We start from the raw sequence: 23,015 nt of genomic DNA on the forward strand, positions 1-23,015 counted from the left end.
ACCGTAGTCTGGCTTTTTTATGGCGGTTTGGAGCAGTGAATACTTCCTTGCTGAGCGGCCTTTCAGGGCTCGTTTTACTGTGGATATAGATACTTTTGTACCTGTTTCCTCCAGCATCTTCACAAGGTTTTTTACTTTTGTTCTGGGATTGCTTTGCACTTTCCCACAAAGGATGTTCATCTCTAGGAGACAGAGCGCGTCTCCTTCCCGAGCGGTATGACGGCTGAATTGTCCCATGGTGTTTATACTTGCGTACTATTGTTTGTACAGATGAACGTGGTACCTTCAGGCGTTTGGAAATTGCTCCCAAGGATGAACCAGACTTGTAGAGGTCTACAATTTTTTTCTGAGGTCCTGGCTGATTTCTTTGGATTTTCCCATGATGTCAAGCACTGAGTTTTTGAAAGTAGTACTTCAAATACATCCACCAGTACACCTCCAGGTGACTCAAATTATGTCAATTAGCCTATCATAAGCTTCTAAAGCTATGACATCATTTTCTGGAATTTTCCAAGCTGTTTAACTTACTGTATGTAAACTTCTGACCCACTGGAATTGTGATACAGTGAATTATGAGTGAAATAATCTGTTTGTAAACAATTGTTGGAAAAATGACTTGTGTCATACACAAAGTCCTAACCGACTTGCCAAAACTATAGTTTGTTAACAGGAAATGTGTGGACTGGTTGAAAAACGAGTTTTAATGACTCCAACCTACATTGAGGGAAAAAAGTATTTGATCCCTTGCTGATTTTGTACATTTGCCCACTGACAAAGAAATTATCAGTCTATAATTTTAATGGTAGGTTTATTTGAACAGTGAGAGACAGAATAACAACAAAAAATCCAGAAAAATGCATGTCAAAAATGTTATAAATTGATTTGTATTTTAATGAGGGAAATAAGTATTTGACCCCCTCTCAATCAGAAAGATTTCTGGCTCCCAGGTGTCTTTTATACAGGTAAAGACCTGAGATTAGGAGCAAACTCTTAAAGGGAGTGGTCCTAATCTCAGTTTGTTACCTGTATAAAGACACCTGTCCACAGAAGCAATCAATCAATCAGATTCCAAACTCTCCACCATGGCCAAGACCAAAGAGCTCTCCAAGGATGTCAGAGACGAGATTGTAGACCTACACAAGGCTGGAATGGGCTACAAGACCATCGCCAAGCAGCTTGGTGTGAAGGTGACAACAGTTGGTGCGATTATTCGCAAATGCAAGAAACACAAAATAACTGTCAATCTCCCTCGGCCTGGGGCTCCATGCAAGATCTCACCTCGTGGAGTTGCAATGATCATGAGAACGGTGAGGAATCAGCCCAGAACTACACGGGAGGATCTTGTCAATGATCTCAAAGCAGCTGGGACCATAGTGACCAAGAAAACAATTGGTAACACACTACGCCGTGAAGGACTGAAACCGGCTCTGCTCCCTCTGCTCAAGAAAGCACATATACATGCCCGTCTAAAGTTTGCCAATGAACATCTGAATGATTCAGAGGACAGCTGGGTGAAAGTGTTGTGGTCAGATGAGACCAAAATGGAGCTCTTTGGAATCAACTCAACACGCCGTGTTTGGAGGAGGAGGAATGCTGCCTATGACCCCAAGAACATCATCCCCACCGTCAAACATGGAGGTGGAAACATTATGCTTTGGGGTGTTTTTCTGCTAAGGGGACAGGACAACTTCACCGCATCAAAGGGAAGATGGACGGGGCCATGTACCGTCAAATCTTGGGTGAGAACCTCCTTCCCTCAGCCAGGGCATTGAAAATGGTTCGTGGATGGGTATTTGTTATGGATACAGGTATCCTGTGTGGGTGTGTGTATCCTGTGTTCTTTTCTCTCCTTCTCCCCTCACAGGTGAAAATCATCACTCCCCAATCAGTCACCAATCAATCATCAATCAGAAGACACACCTCCTCCTGTTTCCTACCCAATCACAGTTCCTTTCCCTTGGTTTAAAAACCCTGTCAGTTGTTTGTCTGTAGATCGCTCTGGTTCACCCTCTCCTACTATGTCTCGCTATCGCTCTTTATGTACTGACCTATCTTTTGTTTGAGCACCTCCATATCACTTTGTCCTCACCTGTGAGTATTGTTTTTGGTTATGGTGTTTGTTTGCTGGTGGGAAAAGGCGGAACCAAGACAAGTCGCCCATGGGCATACACTACCCGTAGGTAAACTTTGTTAAAAACACTAGTTAGAACTGGGCGGACCACCCACTGTGTTTTTGGTTAGTTAGCTGTTGTTGAAATAGGCTAGTCTAGCTTAGGGGTGTTTTGGATGCTTATTGTTTCTTTCCTTGGGTCCAGCTCAGCCCCTTTTCCTGCCACCCCACCCCCCCATTACCGTGTGTTTTGTAATAAACCATGTGTTTGACGGTAATTTAGTTGTCTGTGGTTATTTCGTTCTCACTTGTACTTTGTCACTATTATAAATTGCATGAGTTATGTTACAGGTCTCGTTACCATCCCCCTAGACTATCGGGCCAAAAGGGATTCGTAACAGTATTCCAGCATGACAATGACCCAAAACACACGGCCAAGGCAACAAAGGAGTGGCTCAAGAAGAAGCACATTAAGGTCCTGGAGTTGCCTGGCCAGTCTCCAGTCCTTATTTCCATAGAAAAACTGTGGAGGGAGCTGAAGGTTCAAGTTGCCAAACGTCAGCCTCGAAACCTTAATGACTTGGAGAAGATCTGCAAAGACGAGTGGGACAAAATCCCTCCTGAGATGTGTGCAAACCTGGTGGCCGACTTCAAGAAACGTCTGACCTCTGTGACTGCCAGTAAGTGTTTTGCTCCCAAGTACTAAGTCATGTTATGCAGAGGGGTCAAATACTTATTTCCCTCATTAAAATGCAAATCAATTTGTAACATTTTTCACGTGCATTTTGTTTTGACATTTTTGTTGTTGTTATTCTGTCTCTCACTGTTCAAATAAACCTACCATTAAAATTATAGACTGATCATTTCTTTGTCAGTGGGCAAATGTACAACATCAGCAGGGGATCAAATACTCCCCCCCTCACTGTAAGTGTATGTAAACTCCCGACTTCAACTGTAAATGTTGCAGGAGCCTTGGCTACACCTAAACATTAGAGATCTGACATGCTGTATGGGATGAAAACAAGACAATTTTTCAGTCTGATCAACTGTAGCCTCCTAATAAGAACAGCTGCATATGGTCTATGTGCACTGTCCATTTGGTCAGGGTAACTAATTGGTAATGTTATAGTCCATTTTTTTTCAGCAGAAAATTTGAATTTTATCAAATTTGGTGCATATTAGGCTGCCTATGTTTTCAATCCAAAATGATTAACTGTAATTACTCTATCAACATAATAGTGATACATTTTTTACAAGGTCTACAGTTGCAAACATGCATAAAGCAAGCGCAGCCCTGTGAGTTCTATTGTCTATCAGTTGTCTGTGTCTGGGTAGAGGAAATCCCCCTCCTAATCTAGTCTAAATATAATTAATATAAACAAGTATAAGGTTGCTGCAGTTTGACAAGCTTTTTTCCGCCCACAGGGCCAGAAGTTTTTTTCTGTTTATTTTTTTTTTTAACAATGTGACCTGATTAGGAAACTTTTTACAACTGATTAATCATTGTCATACATTATAGGGTCCAGAGATTTCCTGGTTAGGTTAATAGATGTTCAGAAGGGCACGCAGTAGGTAAACGTTTTGCGACGGAAAATCTAAATCTGTGTTCCTATTGGACACGTTGGTATGATGGTCCCACAGTGTTAAATGAGAAACGGGCAACGTTTCTACCCAACAAGGGTCTTTGCTAAGACCAGTAAACACTTAGGGAGCATCATACCAGTGTGCAGATTTATATTTTTTATTATTATCCTCTCGGATCAAACACCTGAGATAGGATTTTATGGATGTCCTTATCTTCACACCTCAGACCACTAATTGGACACGTTACCTTTCCATTCCAAAGCGTTTTTATTTTAAATAACTAAACACAACCCAGCCATAGTCATGTCTCATTTTGTTGCTTCAGTAAGTCTCACCATCTTGCCGACGATGATGATCTTTGGCCCCAGTTGTTTGTGAATGGCGAAGATGTGGATGAGATGAAGTGTGAAGACCATGTAGTCCACACACAGGACTGCTCGGCCAAACTCATAGGACCACTGGAACATTCTGACCCACACATGCACACACATACACACATGAAGACAGACAGTGACACACACAAACAAACATATACGTTAAGTATGCACATGCACACAAACGCACACACAGTAGAGCTAATGTAAGTATATTAGCGTCTTTCTATAAATAATGGGGCCAATGTGTGACATTGGGATCAACATTTCTCAATAATTTGAGAAATAAAAAGGATTTTCATGCAGTTCCACATGTGTACTTAGAGGAATAAAAGTGAATATATGCAAATTGACCCATAACTCCACCTATACAACAGCATAGGCCTAGGACTATACATCAGTTAAAGCAGGGTTCATAAGTCAAGTCAAAAGTCAAAATCAAACACTTTCAGGAACTTTTTCAAGCACTTAATTGTAATTTTCAAGCATCTCAATGTTATACATTCGTATAATTTATATACTTGTACATATAGGGCCTTAAACTAGAACCCCTCCCCCAAAAAAAGCAGGCTAAAGGTAAAAAAAAAAAAAAAAAAGTTGGCCATTACCACTTTAAGAATCTTTGTTTTTTGGGTGGAGGGGCTTGCCAATGTATTGATTTATTATTACATTCTAAAGTATGTAAGAATAATGTGGACATTGCCTGACTAAATAGCTGCATGCATGACGATTTTTCCGTCGCCTATGTGGCAGGCGCAGGCATACATAATAAAGCCATGAATATCGGTAGCATTAAATCGCACCATTTGAATCTCACCTTCACTGTTTATATAATGAAGAAAGACCAGGTTACTTTTTCAGCGGAAGGATTTGTATTGGAAAGCAAAGTTGAGGCCAACATTAGATGTTGTCGACCTCATAAGAACAGCATGTGGTTTTAAGCAACAGAGTAGCATGACACCCTTCAATTGAAGCGGCGGGAATCAAATGAAAGTGGCCAAATCACAGATAATTATAAGGGAGCAGCAGAATTTATAAACTGCCTACAATAATTACACAGTCTTTTCACACAGGTAGGCCTATTCCAGTACTTGCATTTCTAAGCTCCAAATTCAAGTTGGCAACTTCAAGCACCTTGTATGTATTCTTTAAAATTGCATGCCCCTTGTATTGTTCAAATGTGTCATGTTATTTCATTACCAGATGATACTGTGAATAAGGCCACTAGGCAATGAAATTGGTTGTAATTACATCCAAAATCATTTGTAGGAATAGCATTGGGTGTTGCGCAATATTCTATCTACACAATTGTGTACGCTAGGACTTGGTGTCCAGGCCGAGGCACAAAAACATATGAAAACATGACCACAATACCTTGATGCTTTCTTTCTCTGTTAAATCTAACGAGACCTTGCTGTAAATCAAGTAGACAACAACAGATGACCAACATCAATTCACTAGGGATATTAGATCCAACAATCGAGACACCAAAATATTCCCTTTTCCAGCACTTGCATGCTCTATCACAACATCTGTTCTTCACTTGACTGTCATTTAGAAAATGATTTGCTGGATCAGATGATGTGTGAAAATGAGAGCATTCCGTATTATTCTGTACATAAACCGGACACTCCATTTACAATAGTATATGCTATGTTTAGTATGGTATGTATTCATTTGTGGAGGTTCATCACCCATTTCGTATATCTTACGAATTACAATTCATATTATATTATATGTAACAAATTTGCCTAAAAGTTCAATATGTTACGAATCTGCCTAGTGTATTATGTGTTGCGAAATCTAGCTAGTTAGCTTAAGGTTAGCTACGCTAGGGGTTAGGATTAAGGTCAGGGTTAAGTTTAAGAGGTTAAAGGGTTACGGTTAGGGTTTGGGGAAGGGTTAGCTAACATGCTAAGTAGTTGCATGGTAGCCAAAAGGTAGTAAGTATTTGCAAAGTTGTCAGTGAGGAGATTTGAATTTGCAACCTTTGGTTTGCTAGACGTTCAAGTTATACGCCTACCCATCCACCTTACTTCCCTTTTGCCTTAACTTCTTATGGCTGCAGGGGGCAGTATTGAGTAGCTTGGATGAAATTTGCCCAGAGGTGCCCAGAGTAAATGGCCTGCTCCTCAGTCTCAGTTGCTAATATATGCATATGCATATTATTATTAGTATTGGATTGAAAACACTGAAGTTTCTAAAACTGTTTGAATTATGTCTGTGAGTATAACAGAACTCCTATGGCAGGCAAAAACCTGAGAAGAAAGGCCCTATTGAATTCACAGTGGGATATGGATGAAGTTGTACTTCCTAGGGCTTCCACTAGATGTCAACCGTCTTTAGAAACTTGAATGAGGCTTCTACTGTGTTGTGGGCCTGAATAAGAGCTGAACGACTCAGGTTACTGGCAGAGAGCCATTTCCTGGTCACGAGCATTCCAAATGATATCGACCTGCGTTCCATTGCTTCTCTAGACACAAAGGAATTCTTGAAGATTTATAATAACAACACCCTAAAGATTGATTCTATACTTAGTTTGAAACGTTTCTTCGACCTGTAATATAACTTTTAAAAGTTTTTGTCCGAAGTTATGCGGGACCTGCACGAGCGTTTGGATATCTGTACCTAACGCGCTAACAAAAATAGCTACTTGGACATAAATAATGGACATTATCTAACAAATCAAGCATTTATTGTGGAACTAGGATTCCTAGGAGTGCATTCTGATGAAGATCATCAAAAGGTAAGGGAATATTTATAATGTGATTTCTGGTTACTGTTGACTCCAACATGGCGGAAAATGTTATTTATTTTCTGAGCGCCATCTCAGATTATTGCATGGTTTGCTTTTTCCGTAAAGGTTTTTTTGAAATCTGACACAGTGGTTGCATTAAGGAGAGGTATATATATAATTCCATGTGTATAACTTGTATTATCATCTACATTTATGATGAGTATTTCTGTTGAATCGATGTGTCTATGATGTTTTGGAACTAGTGAGCGCCAATGTAAACTCAGATCTTTTTATATAAATATGAACTTTATCAAACAAAACATACATGTATTGTGTAAAATGAAGTCCTATGAGTGTCATCTGATGAAGGTCAAAGGTTAGTGATTTATTTTATCTCTATTTGTGCTTTTTGTGACTCCTCTCTTTGGCTGGAAAAATGGCTGAGTTTTTCTTTGGCTTGGTGGTGACCTAACATAATCGTTTGTGGTGCTTTCGCTGTAAAGCCTATTTGAAATCGGACATTGTGGTGGGATTAACAACAAGATTACATTTAAAACGTTATAAGATACATGTATGTTTGAGGAATGTTAATTATGAGATTTCTGTTGTTTTGAATTTGGCACCCTGCACTTTCACTGGCTGTTGTCATATCATCCCATTAACGGGATTGCAGCCCTAAGAAGTTGTTTCAGTAACTGTCTTATGTAACCATAACACACTTATAATATAATAATAATAATAATAATATAATAATAATATATGCCATTTAGCAGACGCTTTTTAACTTAATTAACATATCCTACTAATTTGAGTGTCTCGTTTACTATGTCTCGTTTACTTATGTCTAGTCTATGAGACCAGGCTGGACAGATGGTTACTTGTAGGGTGGTTGGTTGGGGTAGATGGGTGGGTGTGTAACACAAACCCAAAAGGATGCAAGTTTGAATCTCAACGCAGATAACTTTAGCATTTTAGCTAATTATGACGTTTTAACTAATTACTACTTTTTAGCTACTCTGCAACTACTTAGCATGTTAGCAAACCCTAACTTTAAGTGTTTTAACTAACCCTTCCCCCCTAACCTTAATTCTTTAATCTAAATTCTAACCTTAGCCAGCTAGCTAGAATTCGTAACATATCATATGCTCTGCAAAATCATATCATATTTTATGTTTGGCAAATTCGTAACATATTCTACGTTTTGCTAATTCATAACGAATTGGAATTCTTAATATAACATCCGAAAAGGGTGGAGATCCACAAATGAATACATACGATATGAAATGTAACATATCATATCATACTAAACGGAGTGTCTCGGATTTACATACAGAATCATATGAAATGCTCTGAGACCAGGTTGACCAGGCTGTCTTATGTAACCATACCAAATGTAATATATCAGCTGGATCCAACATGGATTATTCATAATTATTGAAGAACCATGATAATGACAGTATCTATTTAGGTTTTCAGTATCAAGGTTTGTTGACTCTTTCTGTTAGAAGCATTCGATTTTGCAATCACATTTTTTATTATGGACTTGCCCATTAAAACTGTTTTTACCCCGTAACATAAGGAGACACGAAATGTTACGTAGTTACACTGCATTTCTGAGATCTCTTATACAAAAAAACTGTCTGACAGATAGATCCAGGATTCTTACAGGGTTAAGTACAATGTGTTTTTAACTAATTAATGCTTAATATATGATATAACGACAACTTACACTGCCATAAAAAAAAATCTGATTATTGTGGGATTGACCTTCTCGCAGACACCACTCCGCCCCGGGGACAACTGTACTCTCTGTCGGGTCCGGAGACCAAAGCTATGGAGACCTACATTGAGGACTCACTAGCTGCAGGGTTCATCCATCCTTATGCCTCCCTCGCCTGCGCAGGGTTCGCATGTGTGGAGAAGGTGGACAAAACCCTGAGCCCATGCAACGACTACCGGGGCCTCAATGATATCACTGTGAAGAACCGCTACATTCTTCCACTCATCTTCTCGGCCTTCGAGCCGCTCCAGGGGGCCACTGTGTTCTCCAAGCTGGACCTTTTGGAAAGCTTAGCACCTGATGCGGATACGGGATGGGCACGAGTGGAAGACTTCCTTCAACATGGTCAGCGGTCACAACGAGTATCTGTTCATGCCATTTGCCGTTACCATCGCCCCAACTGTGTTCCAGGCTCTGGTTAATGATGTTCTCCGCGACATGTTGAACCGGTTCGTCTTCGTCTACCTCGACGACATCCTCGTCTTCTCCCGCTCAGCCCAAGAACACGTGCTCTACACGTTATTTTCGTGAAAGCAGAGAAGTGCGAATTCCATCGCTCCACCATCCACTTCCTGAATCGCTGCAGGGAGTGGACAGATGGATCCCGGGAAGGTGAGAGCGGTGGTGGATTGGCCCCATCCCACGTCCAGGGTGCAGCTGCAACGTTTCCTGGGATTTGCCTACTTTTATCGCCGCATTATCCAGCTCTCCCTTCTCTGCACTCACCTCTCCCAAGGTTCCTTTCAAGTGGTCCCCAGCTGCTGCCCGGGCATTCCGGGATCTCAAACACCGTTTCATCACAGCTCCCATCTTGGTTCAACCTGACCGCCTTCTCCCATCACCTCAACGCCACGGAGAGGAGCTACGATGTGGGAAATCGTGAGCTTCTCGCAGTGAAGACGGCATTGGAGGAGTGGAGGCTCTGGCTGGAGGTGGCAGAACACCCATTCGTTGTGTGGACCGTCCACAAGAACCTGGAATATCTCCACACCGCCAAGCATATTAATTCCAGGAAAGCTACGTGGGCCCTGATTTTCACCCGGTTCAACATCTCCCTCTCCTATCTCCCGGGATCCAAGAATGTCAAACCGGAAGCGCTTGTCAGCTATTTTGTAGATAACATCGCCAAAGTCGAGGATCGGTAGGATAGTCAGTTTTACTATGGGTAAGTTTGGCGGCGTGAGTGGAGGCTTTGTTGCGAAATAGAAAGCTGACTCTAGATTTGATTTTAGATTGGAGATGTTTGATATGAGTCTGCAAGGAGAGTTTACAGTCTAGCCAGACACCTATGTACTTATAGATGTCCACATATTCTAGGTCGGAACCATCCAGGGTGGTGATGCTAGTCGGGCGTGCGGGTGCAGGCAGCGAAAGGTTGAAAAGCATGCATTTGGTTTTACTAGCGTTTAAGAACAGTGTCTCTGTCTGCAAAGTAGTTGGTGATTAAGGCAAGGCAGTCATTAGAAAAACCGAGGCTCCTGAGTCTGCCGATAAGAATATGGTGATTGACATAGTCGAAAGCCTTGGCCAGGTCGATGAAGACGGCTGCACAGTACTGTCTTTTATCAATGGCGATTATGATATCGTATAGTACCTTGAGCGTGGCTGAGGTGCACCCTTGACCAGCTCAGAAACCGGATTGCACAGCGGAGAAGGTACGGTGGGATTCAAGATGGTCGGTGATCTGTTTGTTAACTTGGCTTTCGAAGACCTTAGATAGGCAGGGCAGGATGGATATAGGTCTGTAACAGTTTGGGTCCAGGGTGTCTCCCCCTTTGAAGAGTGGGATGACCGCGGCAGCTTTCCAATCCTTGGGGATCTCAGATGATACGAAAGAGGTTGAACAGGCTGGTAATAGGGGTTGCGACAATGGCGGCGGATAGTTTCAGAAATAGAGGGTCCAGATTGTCAAGCCCAGCTGATTTGTATGGGTCCAGGTTTTGCAGCTCTTTCAGAACATCTGCTATCTGGATTTGGGTAAAGGTGGTGACCGTGTTACCTAGCCTCAGTGCAGTGGGCAGCTGGGAGGAGGAGCTCTTGTTCTCCATGGACTTGACAGTGTCCCAGAACTTTTTGGAGTTAGAGCTACAGGTTGCAAATTTCTGCTTGAAAAAGCTGGCCTTTGCTTTCCTGGCTGACTGCGTGCATTGGTTCCTGACTTCCCTGAACAGTTGAATATCGCGGGGGCTATTCGATGCTATTGCAGTCCACCACAGGATGTTTTTGTGCTGGTTGAGGGCAGTCAGGTCTGGAGTGAACCAAGGGCTATATCTGTTCTTAGTTCTGCATTTTTTGAACGGAGCATGCTTATCTAAGATGGTGAGGTAGTTACTTTTAAAGAATGACCAGGCATCCTCAACTGACGGGATGAGGTCAATATCCTTCCAGGATCCCAGGGCCCGGTCGATTAGAAAGGCCTGCTCGCAGAAGTGTTTTAGGGAGCGTTTGACAGTGATGAGGGGTGGTTGTTTGACCGCGGGCCGTAGCGCATACAGGCAATGATCGCTGAGATCCTGATTGAAGACAGCGGAGGTGTATTTGGAGGGCAAGTTGGTCAGGATGATGTCTATTAGGGTGCCCATGTTTACAGATTTAGGGTTGTACCTGCTTGGTTCCTTGATGATTTGTGTGAGATTGAGGGCATCTCGCTTAGATTGTAAAACTGCCGGTGTCTTAAGCATATCCCAGTTTTAGGTCACCTAACAGAACAAAGCTGGATGGGGGCGATCAATTCACAGATGGTGTCCAGGGCACAGCTAGGAGCTGAGGGATGTCGGTAGCAGGCGGGATGTCGGTAGCAGGCGGCAACAGTGACAGACTTATTTCTGGGGAGATTAATTTTTTTAATGAGAAGTTCGAACTGTTTGGGTATGGACCTGGAAAGTATCTCTGCAGTATATTGCAACTCCTCCCCTTTGGCAGTTCTTTCTTGACGGAAAATGTTATAGTTGGGTATGGAAATCTCAGAATTTTTGGTGGCCTTCCTAAGCCAGGATTCAGACACGGCAAGGACATCAGGGTTGGCAGAGTGTGCTAAAGCAGTGAGTAAAACAAACTTAGGGAGGAGGCTTCTGATGTTGACATGCATGAAACCAAGGCTTTTTCAATCACAGAAGTCAACAGTTGAGGGTGCCTGGGGACTTGCAGGGCCTGGGTTTACCTTCACATCACCCGAGGAACAGAGGAGGAGTAGGATGAGGGTGCGGCTAAAGGCTATCAAAACTGGTCGCCTAGAGCGTCGGCGGACAAGGAATAAAAGTAGCAGATTTCTGGGCATGGTAGAATATATTCAGGGCATGATGTGCAGACAGGGGTATGGTGGGGTGCGGGTACAGCGGAGGTAAGTCCAGGCACTGGGTGATGATAAGAGAGGTTGTATCTCTGGACATGTTGGTTATAATGGGTGAGGTCACCGCATGTGTGGGAGGTGGGACAAAGGAGGTATCAGAGGTATGAGGAGTGGAACTAGGAGCTCCATTGTAAACTAAAACAATGATAACTAACCTGAACAACAGTATACAAGGCATATTGATATTTGAGAGACATTAGTGGACCGGTTTTCCAAAGCCGCCCACTTCATTCCTCTCCCTAAGCTACCCTTTGCCAAAGAGATGTCCCAGCTCATGGTGCAGCACATCTTCCGGATCCATGGCCTCCCAGTGGACGTGGTCTCCGACCGGGGTCCTTCGCTCTCCTCCTGGTTCTGGAAGGCGTTCTACACACTCATTGGGTCGTCAGCCAGCCTGTCCTCCGGGTTCCACCCCCAGTCCAACGAACAGTCGGAGCGAGCCAACCAAGACCTGAAGACGACTCTTCGCGGCCTGGTCTCCTCCATCCCCACCACCTGGAGCCAGCAACTAGTGTGGGTCGAATGCGCTCGCAACACCCTTCTTTGCTCTGCCATGGGTCTCTCGCCCTTTGAGTGTTCCCTGGGTTATCAGGCCCCGCCCTTCCCTGAGCATACCTTCGGCCCAGATGATGTTTGTTGTCGTACCTGGTAGAGAAACCAGTCGGCCCTTCTCAATACCGGGTATCGACAAGCGGAATGCCACTGGACTCTAGCTCCTCGGTATCGTCTCGGGCAAAAGGTATGGCTGTCCCCCTGGTATCTGCCACTTATGGTGGCAAAATTGCAAGATTATGTTATAATGCTTTTATTGCATCAAATGGTTGTTTTATTCAACAGAATAGAGTATTCTGTTAACTGTTGTGTGTGTGTGTTCTACTGAGGATGGGCCTCTGGGAGATAACACTGACAGGAGATTTATGATGTTTTTTGGGTGATAAAACCTAAAGTGCATTCCAGAGCATGAGTTAATGTTTCTGTTCTATACCGTGCCAGGGAGAGATGGTTCCAGTTTGGAGTCGGAGGGCCAGACACTGGTCTATACAATGTCTGCTATGTATTATAGGCATCTTTCATACACATCTTAACCTTGTGACACATTCTATACATCTGTTGTTCGTCATGTAGGTTGAAAGGGGTGTAATCTTGGCTATAAAAGACCTTTGTACTTTTGTCTTGGCGCTCTCAACGGATCATCGGAAACTGTGTTTCGTTGACAAGCCATTGCAAAGCTCTCACTATTAAAGATTTAGTTTAAGTATAACTCTGACTTGTGTGATAAGTTCGTCTCTCCTCATTTGATAGTAAAGAAATTAACCACCACACCCTCCAGGTGGAGTCCCACAAATCTGCCCTTTCCCCATCATTTAATTTGCCCCTCTGCTGTTCATCTTTTGTTGCCCCGTACCCTCCGTATATATCCCACTTTTCATGTGTCTAGAATCAAACCCATGTCTCACAGCCCTTTGTCTCCTGTTTCCAGGCTCACCCCTCTCCCCCGTCACATTGATGGACAACCGGTGTACACTGTGAGGTGTCTCCTGAAGGTTCGACCTCTGGGCAGGGGACTCCAGTACTTGGTTGACTGGGCGGGTTATGGCCCGGAGGAGAGGTGCTGGTTAGCCACGAGGGACACCCAGGCCTTATCGCTGATGACCAGGTATGCACCCAGGTGTGTCGCCCATCTTCCCAATTTATCCCCAGTGTATTTATACAGGTGTTCTGTTTGTCTGTTGCGAGTTCGTTTTGTTCGTTAAGCCTACCATTGTTTTCCCCCTTGATCCTATCTGTTTCTAGTTCCTGTCTTCTAGTTTTCCCGGTTTTGAACATTCTGCCTGCCCTGACCCTGAGCCTGCCTGCCGTTCTGTACCTTGTCACATTACACTGGATTATTGACTTCTGCCTGCCCTGACCCTGAGACTGCCTGTCGTTCTGTACCTTTTGGACTCTGATCTGGATACTGACCTTTGCCTGCACTTGACCTGTCGTTTTGCCTGTCCCCTGTTCTAGTAATACACTTCTGTTACTTCGACACTGTCTGCATCTTTGATACGTTGCTATAATATTAATAATACATCATATGCTTACATGTAAATCACACATGATAGTGCTGATAAAGAAATTAAGTCAAAGGCTAAAACGGGTCTTGCCACCTCATTATTAACATAAGAAAACAGTTTGACCCCTGGGTCGTATTCATTAGGCACCAAATGGAAGAAATCGACCTGAACAATCTGAACTTGTCAAATAAGTTAAGTGTTCCTATGGTGTGAACAAATTAATATGACCCTGTTCAGACAAAAAGAGTGGGGCTTAATTCCAAATACACCAAGGCACTCCTGTAGAGCAGAAAATAATGGATAGGTGTAAGCAATATGGTGGAAATTCCACTTAGCCTATCAAAGGAGAAGGTGAAGCAATTATTATATTGCTTTAACCTAACCATTTCTCTAATATCTGCAGGAGTGTCTAGGGAGTGTTAGCTTGATTTGGAATTCAGCATTCATAGCATACTGAACCATGTGGGAGTATAATTTGGTCCCAAGGACAAAATAACCCTCTATTGTCCATCAATGTCCATATGAAGAAACGTTCCTGTTTTAGGGTAAGGAGTGCTGATTAAGGATCAGGTCCACTCTGTCCATATGGTCTGAAAGGCTAAATTGATACTATAATCAGCAACACTTGTGAATACAGGCCTGTTTATGTGCATTATGAATAAGAGAGGAATAATTGTGTGGCTCCCTTTGTATTTTTCCCCCGATGATCATAGAATGATACCAGGACAGATAACAACAAACTGACAACTCCCAGTTGATGTTGTTAGACATGGGCCCTGTTTGTATACCTTAAACATGAATCGTTCCTTTGTCTTTTCCTTTAGGGAACCTGACCTATAAGATGATAAGTTCAAATATGGTGTCCATCCCATTGCTTCTACCAAACTTACTGCATGAGATCAGCGATTTGCTCAAGGAAAGATGGGTGTAGTTTTTAAGTATTCAAACAGGGCCTATACAGTTGAAGTCGGAAGTTTCCATACACCTTAGCCAAATACATTTGAACTCAGTTTTTCACAATTCCTGACATTTAATCCTAGTAAATATTCCCTGTCTTGGGTAAGTTAGGATCACCACTTTATTTTAAGAATGTGAAATAATAGTAGAGAGAATTATTTATTTCAGCTTTTATTTATTTCATCACATTCCCAGTGGGTCAAAAGTTTACATACACTCAAATTAGGATTTGGTAGCATTGCCTTTAAATTGGGTCAAATGTTTTGGGTAGCCTTCCACAAGCTTCCCACAATAAGTTGGGGGAATTGTGTCCCATTCCTCCTGACAGAGCTGGTGTAACTGAGTCAGGTTTGTAGGCCTCTTTGCACATGCTTTTTCAGTTCTGCCCACACATTTTCTATAGGATTGAGGTCAGGGCTTTGTGATGGCCACTCCAATACCTTGATTTTGCTGTCCTTAAGCCATTTGCCACAACTTTGGAAGTATGCTTGGGGTCATTGTCCATTTGGAAGACCCATTTGCGACCAAGCTTTAACTGATGTCTTGAGATGTTTCTTCAATATATCCACGTAATTTTCAAATCCTCATGAAGCCATCTATTTTGTGAAGCGCATCAGTCCCTCCTGCAGTAAAGCACCACCACAACATGATGCTGCCACCCCCATGCTTCACGGTTGGGATGGTGTTCTTTGGCTTGCAAGCCTCCCTCTTTTTCCTCCAAACATAGCGATGGTCATTATGGCCAAACAGTTCTATTTTTGTTTCATCAAAACAGTGGAAATTTCTCCAAAAAGTACGATCTTTGTCCCCATGTGCAGTTGCAAACCGTAGTCTGAAGTTTTTATGGCGGTTCTGGAGCAGTGGCATTTTCCTTGCTGAGCGGTCTTTCAGGTTATGTCTATAAAGGACTCGTTTTACTGTGGATATAGATACTTTTGTACCTCCATCATCTTCATAAGGTTTTTGCTGTTGTTCTGGGATTGCTTTGCACTTTTACCACCAAAGTACGTTCATCTCTATGAGACAGAACCCATCTCCTTCCTGAGCAGTATGACAGCTGCGTTGTCCCATGATGTTTATTCTAGCGTACTATTGTTTGTACAGAGGAGTGTGGAACCTTCAGGCGTTTGGAAATTGCTCCCAAGGATGAACCAGACTTGTGGAGGTTTTCTGAGGTCCTGACTGATTTATTTTGATTTTCCCATGATGTCAAGCAAAGAGGCACTGAGTTTGAAAGTAGGCCTTGAAATACAACCACAGGTACACCTCAAATAGACCCAAATGATGTCAATTAGCCTATCATAAGCTTCTAAAGCCATGACATCATTTTCTGGAATTTTCCAAGCTGTTTAAAAGCACAGTCAACTTACTGTATGTAAACTTCTGACCCACTGGAATTTGTGGAGTGGTTGAAAAACTAGTTTTAATGACTCCAACCTAAGTGTCTGTAAACTTCCGACTTCAACTGTATCTCTGGACCATGCAGTTATGACATAAGAGGCTACTGTGAAATCTTGTTGCCCACCTGCAGTTGAGGCCTATGATGAAGAGTATGATGGCGGTGAGGTCACACTTGTTCCAAACGTCCTGGATGTACTTCCTCATCCTCTGACGCCACATCATGCTGCCCACTAAGAACGTCTGGGATAAGAGAAGACATGGGTCAATTAAACACTGTTACCTTCAGTCAGGACATATGCTACTGTAAGTAAGTCCCAGTCATCCAGGGTGAGTTTAGATAGCTAATTGAAAAACAGAAAGGAAAACTCTGCACAGTGCTGCACATGATCCCAGGTGATATTTATTAACAAAGTTTCGTCCTTTAGGTCTTCATCAGGCATCTATATCCCAGGTGGGGGTGGAAGGTCCTATATATAGGGGCAGTACTCAGTGACATCACATCCTGAAAAAGGAGGTAAAACATAGTTTCACAATATTAACATTCAATGTATCAAAATATATGATCATATACAGGGAATGTGATCAATATTCACAGTAATATGCATACAATATTCAATTAGAAAAAACAAACAATTTAGACATATAAAAACGGTTTCAAGTCAAACTCCTCATTATGCTCAATGGACCACGTCATCGAATAGGCCATCATCACGACCACCGCCCTCCCTCCGTCCCCACAAGAAATGCAGAAATGGACTACGTACGAAGACGGCAACACCCGAAATTCCCGCCCCACACACGGAGCAAGACACAGTAATAAACCTTTCCAACAGGTCTGATACATGTTCATCTGCCCTATGTAAGGGACTATCATTTGTCCCGACATCACAGGCCAAGGACTTTGAGAAAGTTATAGACTTTCACAAGTTGTTTTTTTTTACAGTTTGAGATTGACTGAGTTTTTTGGTAATGGGGTTGCTCCCTATGCACCTGCCAATGTTAATCTATTGAACAATATTAGTAGCCAGACAGGAAATAGAGCTAATGTTTTTCCAATTGATAGCCTGAAAGATAATGAACCTGACTCTTGCCCTGAGGACATGACAAGGGACAATACACAATACACATTTTAAGAGGAAAAACACATTTTTACCACCTAAAAGAAATCCCTCTAATGAAACATATTGCCGCCTAGTTGAGAAAGATGTACATAATCTCCTGGATAAGACAAAAAAGAATACAAGGTATTTCACAATTTGTCCAAAGCAGAGAAATAATCTCTTTTGGAACTGAAAAATGACTCCAGTATCATTATAAGACCTGCCGACAAAGGAGGTGCAAATTGTGATACTAAATGCAGCAGACTATGAAAAGGAAATTCTGAAACAACTTAGTGATTATGAATTTGACAAAAGACTCCCAAAGGACCCTACTAATCAATTCAAGTCTCTGATTCATGATAAATTGTCAAAATGTTTGAATGAATTACAAAGATCAAATATGAGTTTATGAAAGTTTATGAAAGTTGACTGCCCAACCACACCTGTCATATACACTTTACCCAAAATTCACAAGCGCATGACAACACCTATACCAGGCAGGCCCATTGTGAGTAGTAGATCTCCGACAGAGAATATCTCTACCTTTGTAGACCATTTTGTGAAACCCTGGGAGATCTCCCTCCCCACGTATACTAGAGACTCAATTGATTTTATATATATATATTTTTTTACATCTGTGGACAATATACCTGAAAATTCTATTCTGTGTACTTATGTTACCAGTCTCTATACTAACATCCCCCAACAGGGCGGCCTAGAGGCCCTCAAGTTCTACCTCAATGAACGTCCCCCTAATGCTCTGACCAGCACCAATTGTACTGTGGACTTGGCTGAACTGGCACTAACCTCCCAACTATTTTCTCTTCAGAGGAGACTTTTTCCTCCAGGCAAAAGGACAGCGATGGGGAGCACTATGGCTCCTAATTATGCAAACCTATGTCTAGGAATGTATGAAAAACAGGTGGTGCTGAATCTAGACCTTGACCCTTTCTCTCCAATATTCTCCTAATTCTGAGATATTTGGATGACATTTTCATGATCTATACAGGCACCCAGGAGGAACTTTTGGATTTCCATGCTTATCTAAACTCTATGAATGAACACCTTCACTTCACCCTTAACTATGACCAATCACAAATCAGTTTTCTTGATGTGATGGTTATTAAGGACGAACCCTCCCTCTATAGGAAACCTACGGACAGAAATACCCTCCTTAGAGGTAACAGCTTTCATCCACGTCCACTTTTTAAAAGTCTCCCTATAAGTCAATTCAGTCGTGTCAGAAGAATATGCAGCTTTGATGCCTCTTATCAGAAACAGACCACGGACCTCACACAAAGATTTAAAGAAAGGGGGTACAAAGACAATTGGGGAAAACATGCCAATGTCGGTTTCGAAGGTTTAACACAGTTGGAAAGCCTTAAAGAAAAAGCAGACCATGTCCCATCATGCTTTACCCAATACTCACCATTGGGGAAGACATTTAAGGACATTATCAGGAAACACTGGTACATTATTGATACTGACCCACAATGGAAACCCATTTTTAAATATCTCCCACTTATGGTTTTTTACCTCCTGTTTCCAGAGGTGATGTCACTGCCCCTACATATAGGACCTTCCACCCCCACCTGGGATTTGGATGCACGATGAAGACCCAAGGGTCGAAACGTTGTTAAATACATTTCACCTGGGAGCATGAGCAGCAGTGTACGGCGTTTTCCTTTCTGTTTTTCATGAGTTTGCCTAGAACTCCAGCACCTGCGGAAAGTAACCTGGATGTGCGTATGTTCTTCAGCTTTAGATAGCTAATTGCTAATCGATATAGCTAGTTAGCTAAATTAAGTCTTACAAGAATTAAAAGCGCCATAAAGAGTTAATAATGTATAAACATTACATATGTAGACACTGTACACATTACACTACGTAAGTTAGGGGTTTTGCCTTTGGCGCCAACTGCAGGCTATTTTCTTATGTAGGGGCAATATGAATGAAGTATATCCTGGTCCTAGGGACCCAATCCTGGTCCTGGTGACTGAAAGGGGTGCACATTTTAGTTGTTGCCCTAGCACTAAGACACCTGATTTAACTATAGGGTTGATGATGAGTTGATTTGTTGAAACAAGTGTGATATTGCTGCAAGGGCAAAAACAAAAACGTGCTCCCCTTTGGGTCTCCCAAGACCAGGATTGAGAAACACTTCCTTCAATCATCTTTCTCTTCCCACCTCTCGGATCTCCTCACAGACGATGGTGAACACCCAGAAGTACAACACACACTCGGCGAAAGCGGGGCCTCGCGGGGGTGGCGGCTTAAAGTCCACCAATAGCACGTAGGCAAACAGCAGAAGGAACAGGAAGTACATCAGAACGTTGCCTAAAAAGGAAGTGACAGGTGCGAACCAAAACTGCCGCCATCGGGATACCACAAAAGGCCGTTTAGGTGGGGTGTCGGGCGTGCCTGAAGAAACAGAGAAAGATGTGCAGTAGTTCGTGTTTATATGTACACTAATTTACATAAAGTAATAATGTACACATACATTTATATCCTGTACTGTATCATTACAAAACCAATAGACCTGTTTCTGGCATATAACAGACTCTTTAAGACTAGAATTATGGATAAACTTGAAACATTCATGAAGCACAAAATCGATAATAAGCATGATGCAGAATGTTGAAACCTGCTAGACAACATTCTGAGCTGAAGTATGCTGATGAAATGTGGCAATTAAGAACCTATGACTTGATGAGTTTGTATGGCTTGGTAGATTTGCAATGTATGGAGCTCTATCTTCAACTAAAAAGAAGTGAGGGACATTGGAGAAAATAGGGAAATGGAGATATGAGGGAACGTCATATTTTACTCACCTTTTAGATGATATCTGGGACTATTAGGACCCTGTGTATGATGTTCACTGAAGTAAAAAATATAATATTGCAATGAGGTATTACATTGATGTCCATTCACATACTCAGTGTTTTCCACAAGCACATGGAGTAGCCAGCCAAATAGAAAAATGTGCCCATTTGATTTTTGCAGAACAAGTTTTATTTTGCTATCCTTTGGTACATTCTAATGCCTCGATTCCGTCCGAAACTCACAGCGAAAATATTGAATACTTTATTGAATTTGTTTTGGTACTGTTTTTAAATTAATGAAACTATATTAATACAGTGTATTGTTAGTTTTGGATAAAAAAAACAGCTGTGGTGGAAGCATCATGTTATTGAGTATGTTATTGAGTATGCTTGTCACCGACAGGGACTGGGGAGTTTGTTAGGATAAAATAAATATGAAAGGAGCAAAGCCCAGGTAAAATGTTAGAGGACAATGTTCTGAAAACCTAACTCTCAGAAGGGTTTTATTTTTCTTCGGTACAATTACACAAGTTGTTATGTACAATACACACCAGAATGGCTTTCCAAGAGGTGTTGGGTGTTCCTGAGGGGTGTGGTCTCAGTCTACACATTTTGTATTAAGCGCATGTGAATCTTAATGAAAATGATTCACAGCTGTACTGGATGCCAAAGGTGCTTTCACCAAATGTTAACTCAGAGGGGTGGAGAATTATTGATATTTCAGGGGGGCGGGGTTCTATAACTTTCTTTCAGGTTGTGTAGATTTGTAGAGAAAAAAAAAATCTATTTTAGATTTAATTTTAAGGCAGCAAAATGCTTTTAAAAAATTAAAGGGGTGTAGACTTTCTATAGGCACTGTATATCAAAAATACAAACTACATCTTAGTTCACTTGTCCTGATGCGATACCATGGACATATAACTGCGTTGTATGATTTATGAATGGCAAGGATGAGATCGACTTTATTCAGTCAGTTCGACAACTTTTAGAAGAAATGAGTCAAGCTTGCTGTTCGTCAATCAAATCAGTGTAAAGACCATATGTGCCACCCCTCCATGGCTGCATATCAAACACGCCAGGGTTCAATGTTAACTTTTTTATAAATTGGCCGGTCGGGCCAGTAGGTCAAAATCTACTAGCCCAAACAGAATTTCTACTGTCCCAGACATGGTGTAGTTCTTTAATGGATTCACAGGCCCAGCATGTCATTACTGTCCCCAGGCCATTGTTGATGGCAGACACTGCACACAAAACAAAATAAATTAATGTGCCAGAAAACAATAGCCTAAGTGGATTTCGACTCATCGTTACCACATTATATGGGACATACAAATTCACTTAAATTATATGTGACGTGCAAATTCATGCTCTCTCCCTCCATGTAAAGAATTTTGACTGCAACCACAGCACACAAAACAGGTTACCAGGTACCGGGAGGTGGGACAGACAGCATACTGGGCACAGACATCAATTCAACGTCTATTCCATGTTGGTTCAAAGTTGATGGGAACAAAGTTGATTAAAGCAGTGTGTGCCCAGTGAGAGCAGACTGTCAAACCAGTAGTTACCCTGTAATCGCTCACTTTGTGACTGACAGGCACCTGTCCTATCAATAGATCGCAATTTTTTTTACTTATTTAACTAGGCAAGTCAGTTAAGAACAAATTCTTATTTACAATGACGGCCTACCCCGCCCAAACCCGGACGACGCTGGGCCAATTGTGCACCGCCCTATGGGACTCCCAATAACGGCCGGATGTGACACAGCCTGGATTCGACCCAGCGACTGTAGTGACACCTCTTGCACTACGATGCAGTGCCTTAGACTGCTGCACCACTCGGGAGCTATTAGACGCATATTGTTCATTCTAGCGGGAGAGGGCTCCGCAAAACTTTTTCTGACTAGTGAATTGAAAAGTAGCCTAATTAATTTAAGTGGAAAAAGTAGCCGGCTGAAAATGAGTCTAATCAGCTGTATAGCCGACAACCGGCACTAGTGGAAAACACTGCATATTACCAAATATTATAGTAGGTATATTTACATGCAAACACATAACAGGTACACACAACACAGACAAGTACGCAAACGTGGTGAGACATACAGTATGTACACAATTTAACACACACACACTACAATGTAAATGCGTTTTTAGAGGGAGAGTTACATGTGCTTGATGTCAGAGAAGGAGAAAATTGTTTCTCCATAAAGGCTGTCATTGTCTCTACCCTGAGCAACCTCGTCAGGCTTCCCCGGCTCCTCCAATTCCCTGTGAAAGACAAAGTGTAAAGTATAAATAACATTGAAACTAAGGTACTGAGGGCCAAATCCTAACCTTTGACATCAATGCATGATTTACGTAATCAGCGACTTAATCCCACACATTGCTAGTGATAAGAGGGAGAAGCAGAAAGAAAAGCACACAGGAAGAAAGTTTTCCATACACAAATTGATATTCACTTTTAAATCAAGGACTAGGCTTAATCTGGGTCAGAAAAACAGACACTCCCAGACAGAGGTGGATGTGGAGGAGGTACTAAAGGTACCTGAAGGAGATGAGCTGGGTGTACATCAGAACGGGACAGAAGAAGGTGAGGAGGAGTTTCCACACCTCCGTGCTCCTCTTCATATCCCCCCACCAGATCTGAGACAGGAGAGACTGGGGGGAGGGCACATAGAGATGTCGAGCTTTGCAATTTATTCAATCTATTGTAGCCAATGATGTCATGTTATGCTCCTGTATACA

General features: G+C 42.2%; 1 protein-coding gene across 17 annotated transcripts in view; it reads right to left on the bottom strand.

The window, feature by feature from the left end:
- LOC118363680 (transient receptor potential cation channel subfamily M member 4-like) overlaps positions 1-23,015 on the bottom strand; it is a 269,567-nt gene that overhangs the window by 202,722 nt on the left and 43,830 nt on the right. For 15 of the 17 annotated variants that reach the window (XM_052486181.1, XM_052486176.1, XM_052486179.1 and 12 more), the window contains exons 15-20: positions 22,816-22,928; positions 22,437-22,538; positions 20,281-20,327; positions 19,638-19,870; positions 16,474-16,589; positions 4,030-4,162 (exon numbers count right to left, since the gene is read on the bottom strand). In XM_052486181.1, the coding sequence (XP_052342141.1) occupies positions 4,030-4,162; positions 16,474-16,589; positions 19,638-19,870; positions 20,281-20,327; positions 22,437-22,538; positions 22,816-22,928 (744 nt within the window). The remainder of the gene's footprint in view (positions 1-4,029; positions 4,163-16,473; positions 16,590-19,637; positions 19,871-20,280; positions 20,328-22,436; positions 22,539-22,815; positions 22,929-23,015) is intronic. The other 2 variants (XM_052486153.1, XM_052486149.1) reach the window with 1 other exon arrangement.

The sequence above is a fragment of the Oncorhynchus keta genome, chromosome 3, assembly GCF_023373465.1.
Source record: "Oncorhynchus keta strain PuntledgeMale-10-30-2019 chromosome 3, Oket_V2, whole genome shotgun sequence".
NCBI lineage: Eukaryota > Metazoa > Chordata > Actinopteri > Salmoniformes > Salmonidae > Oncorhynchus > Oncorhynchus keta.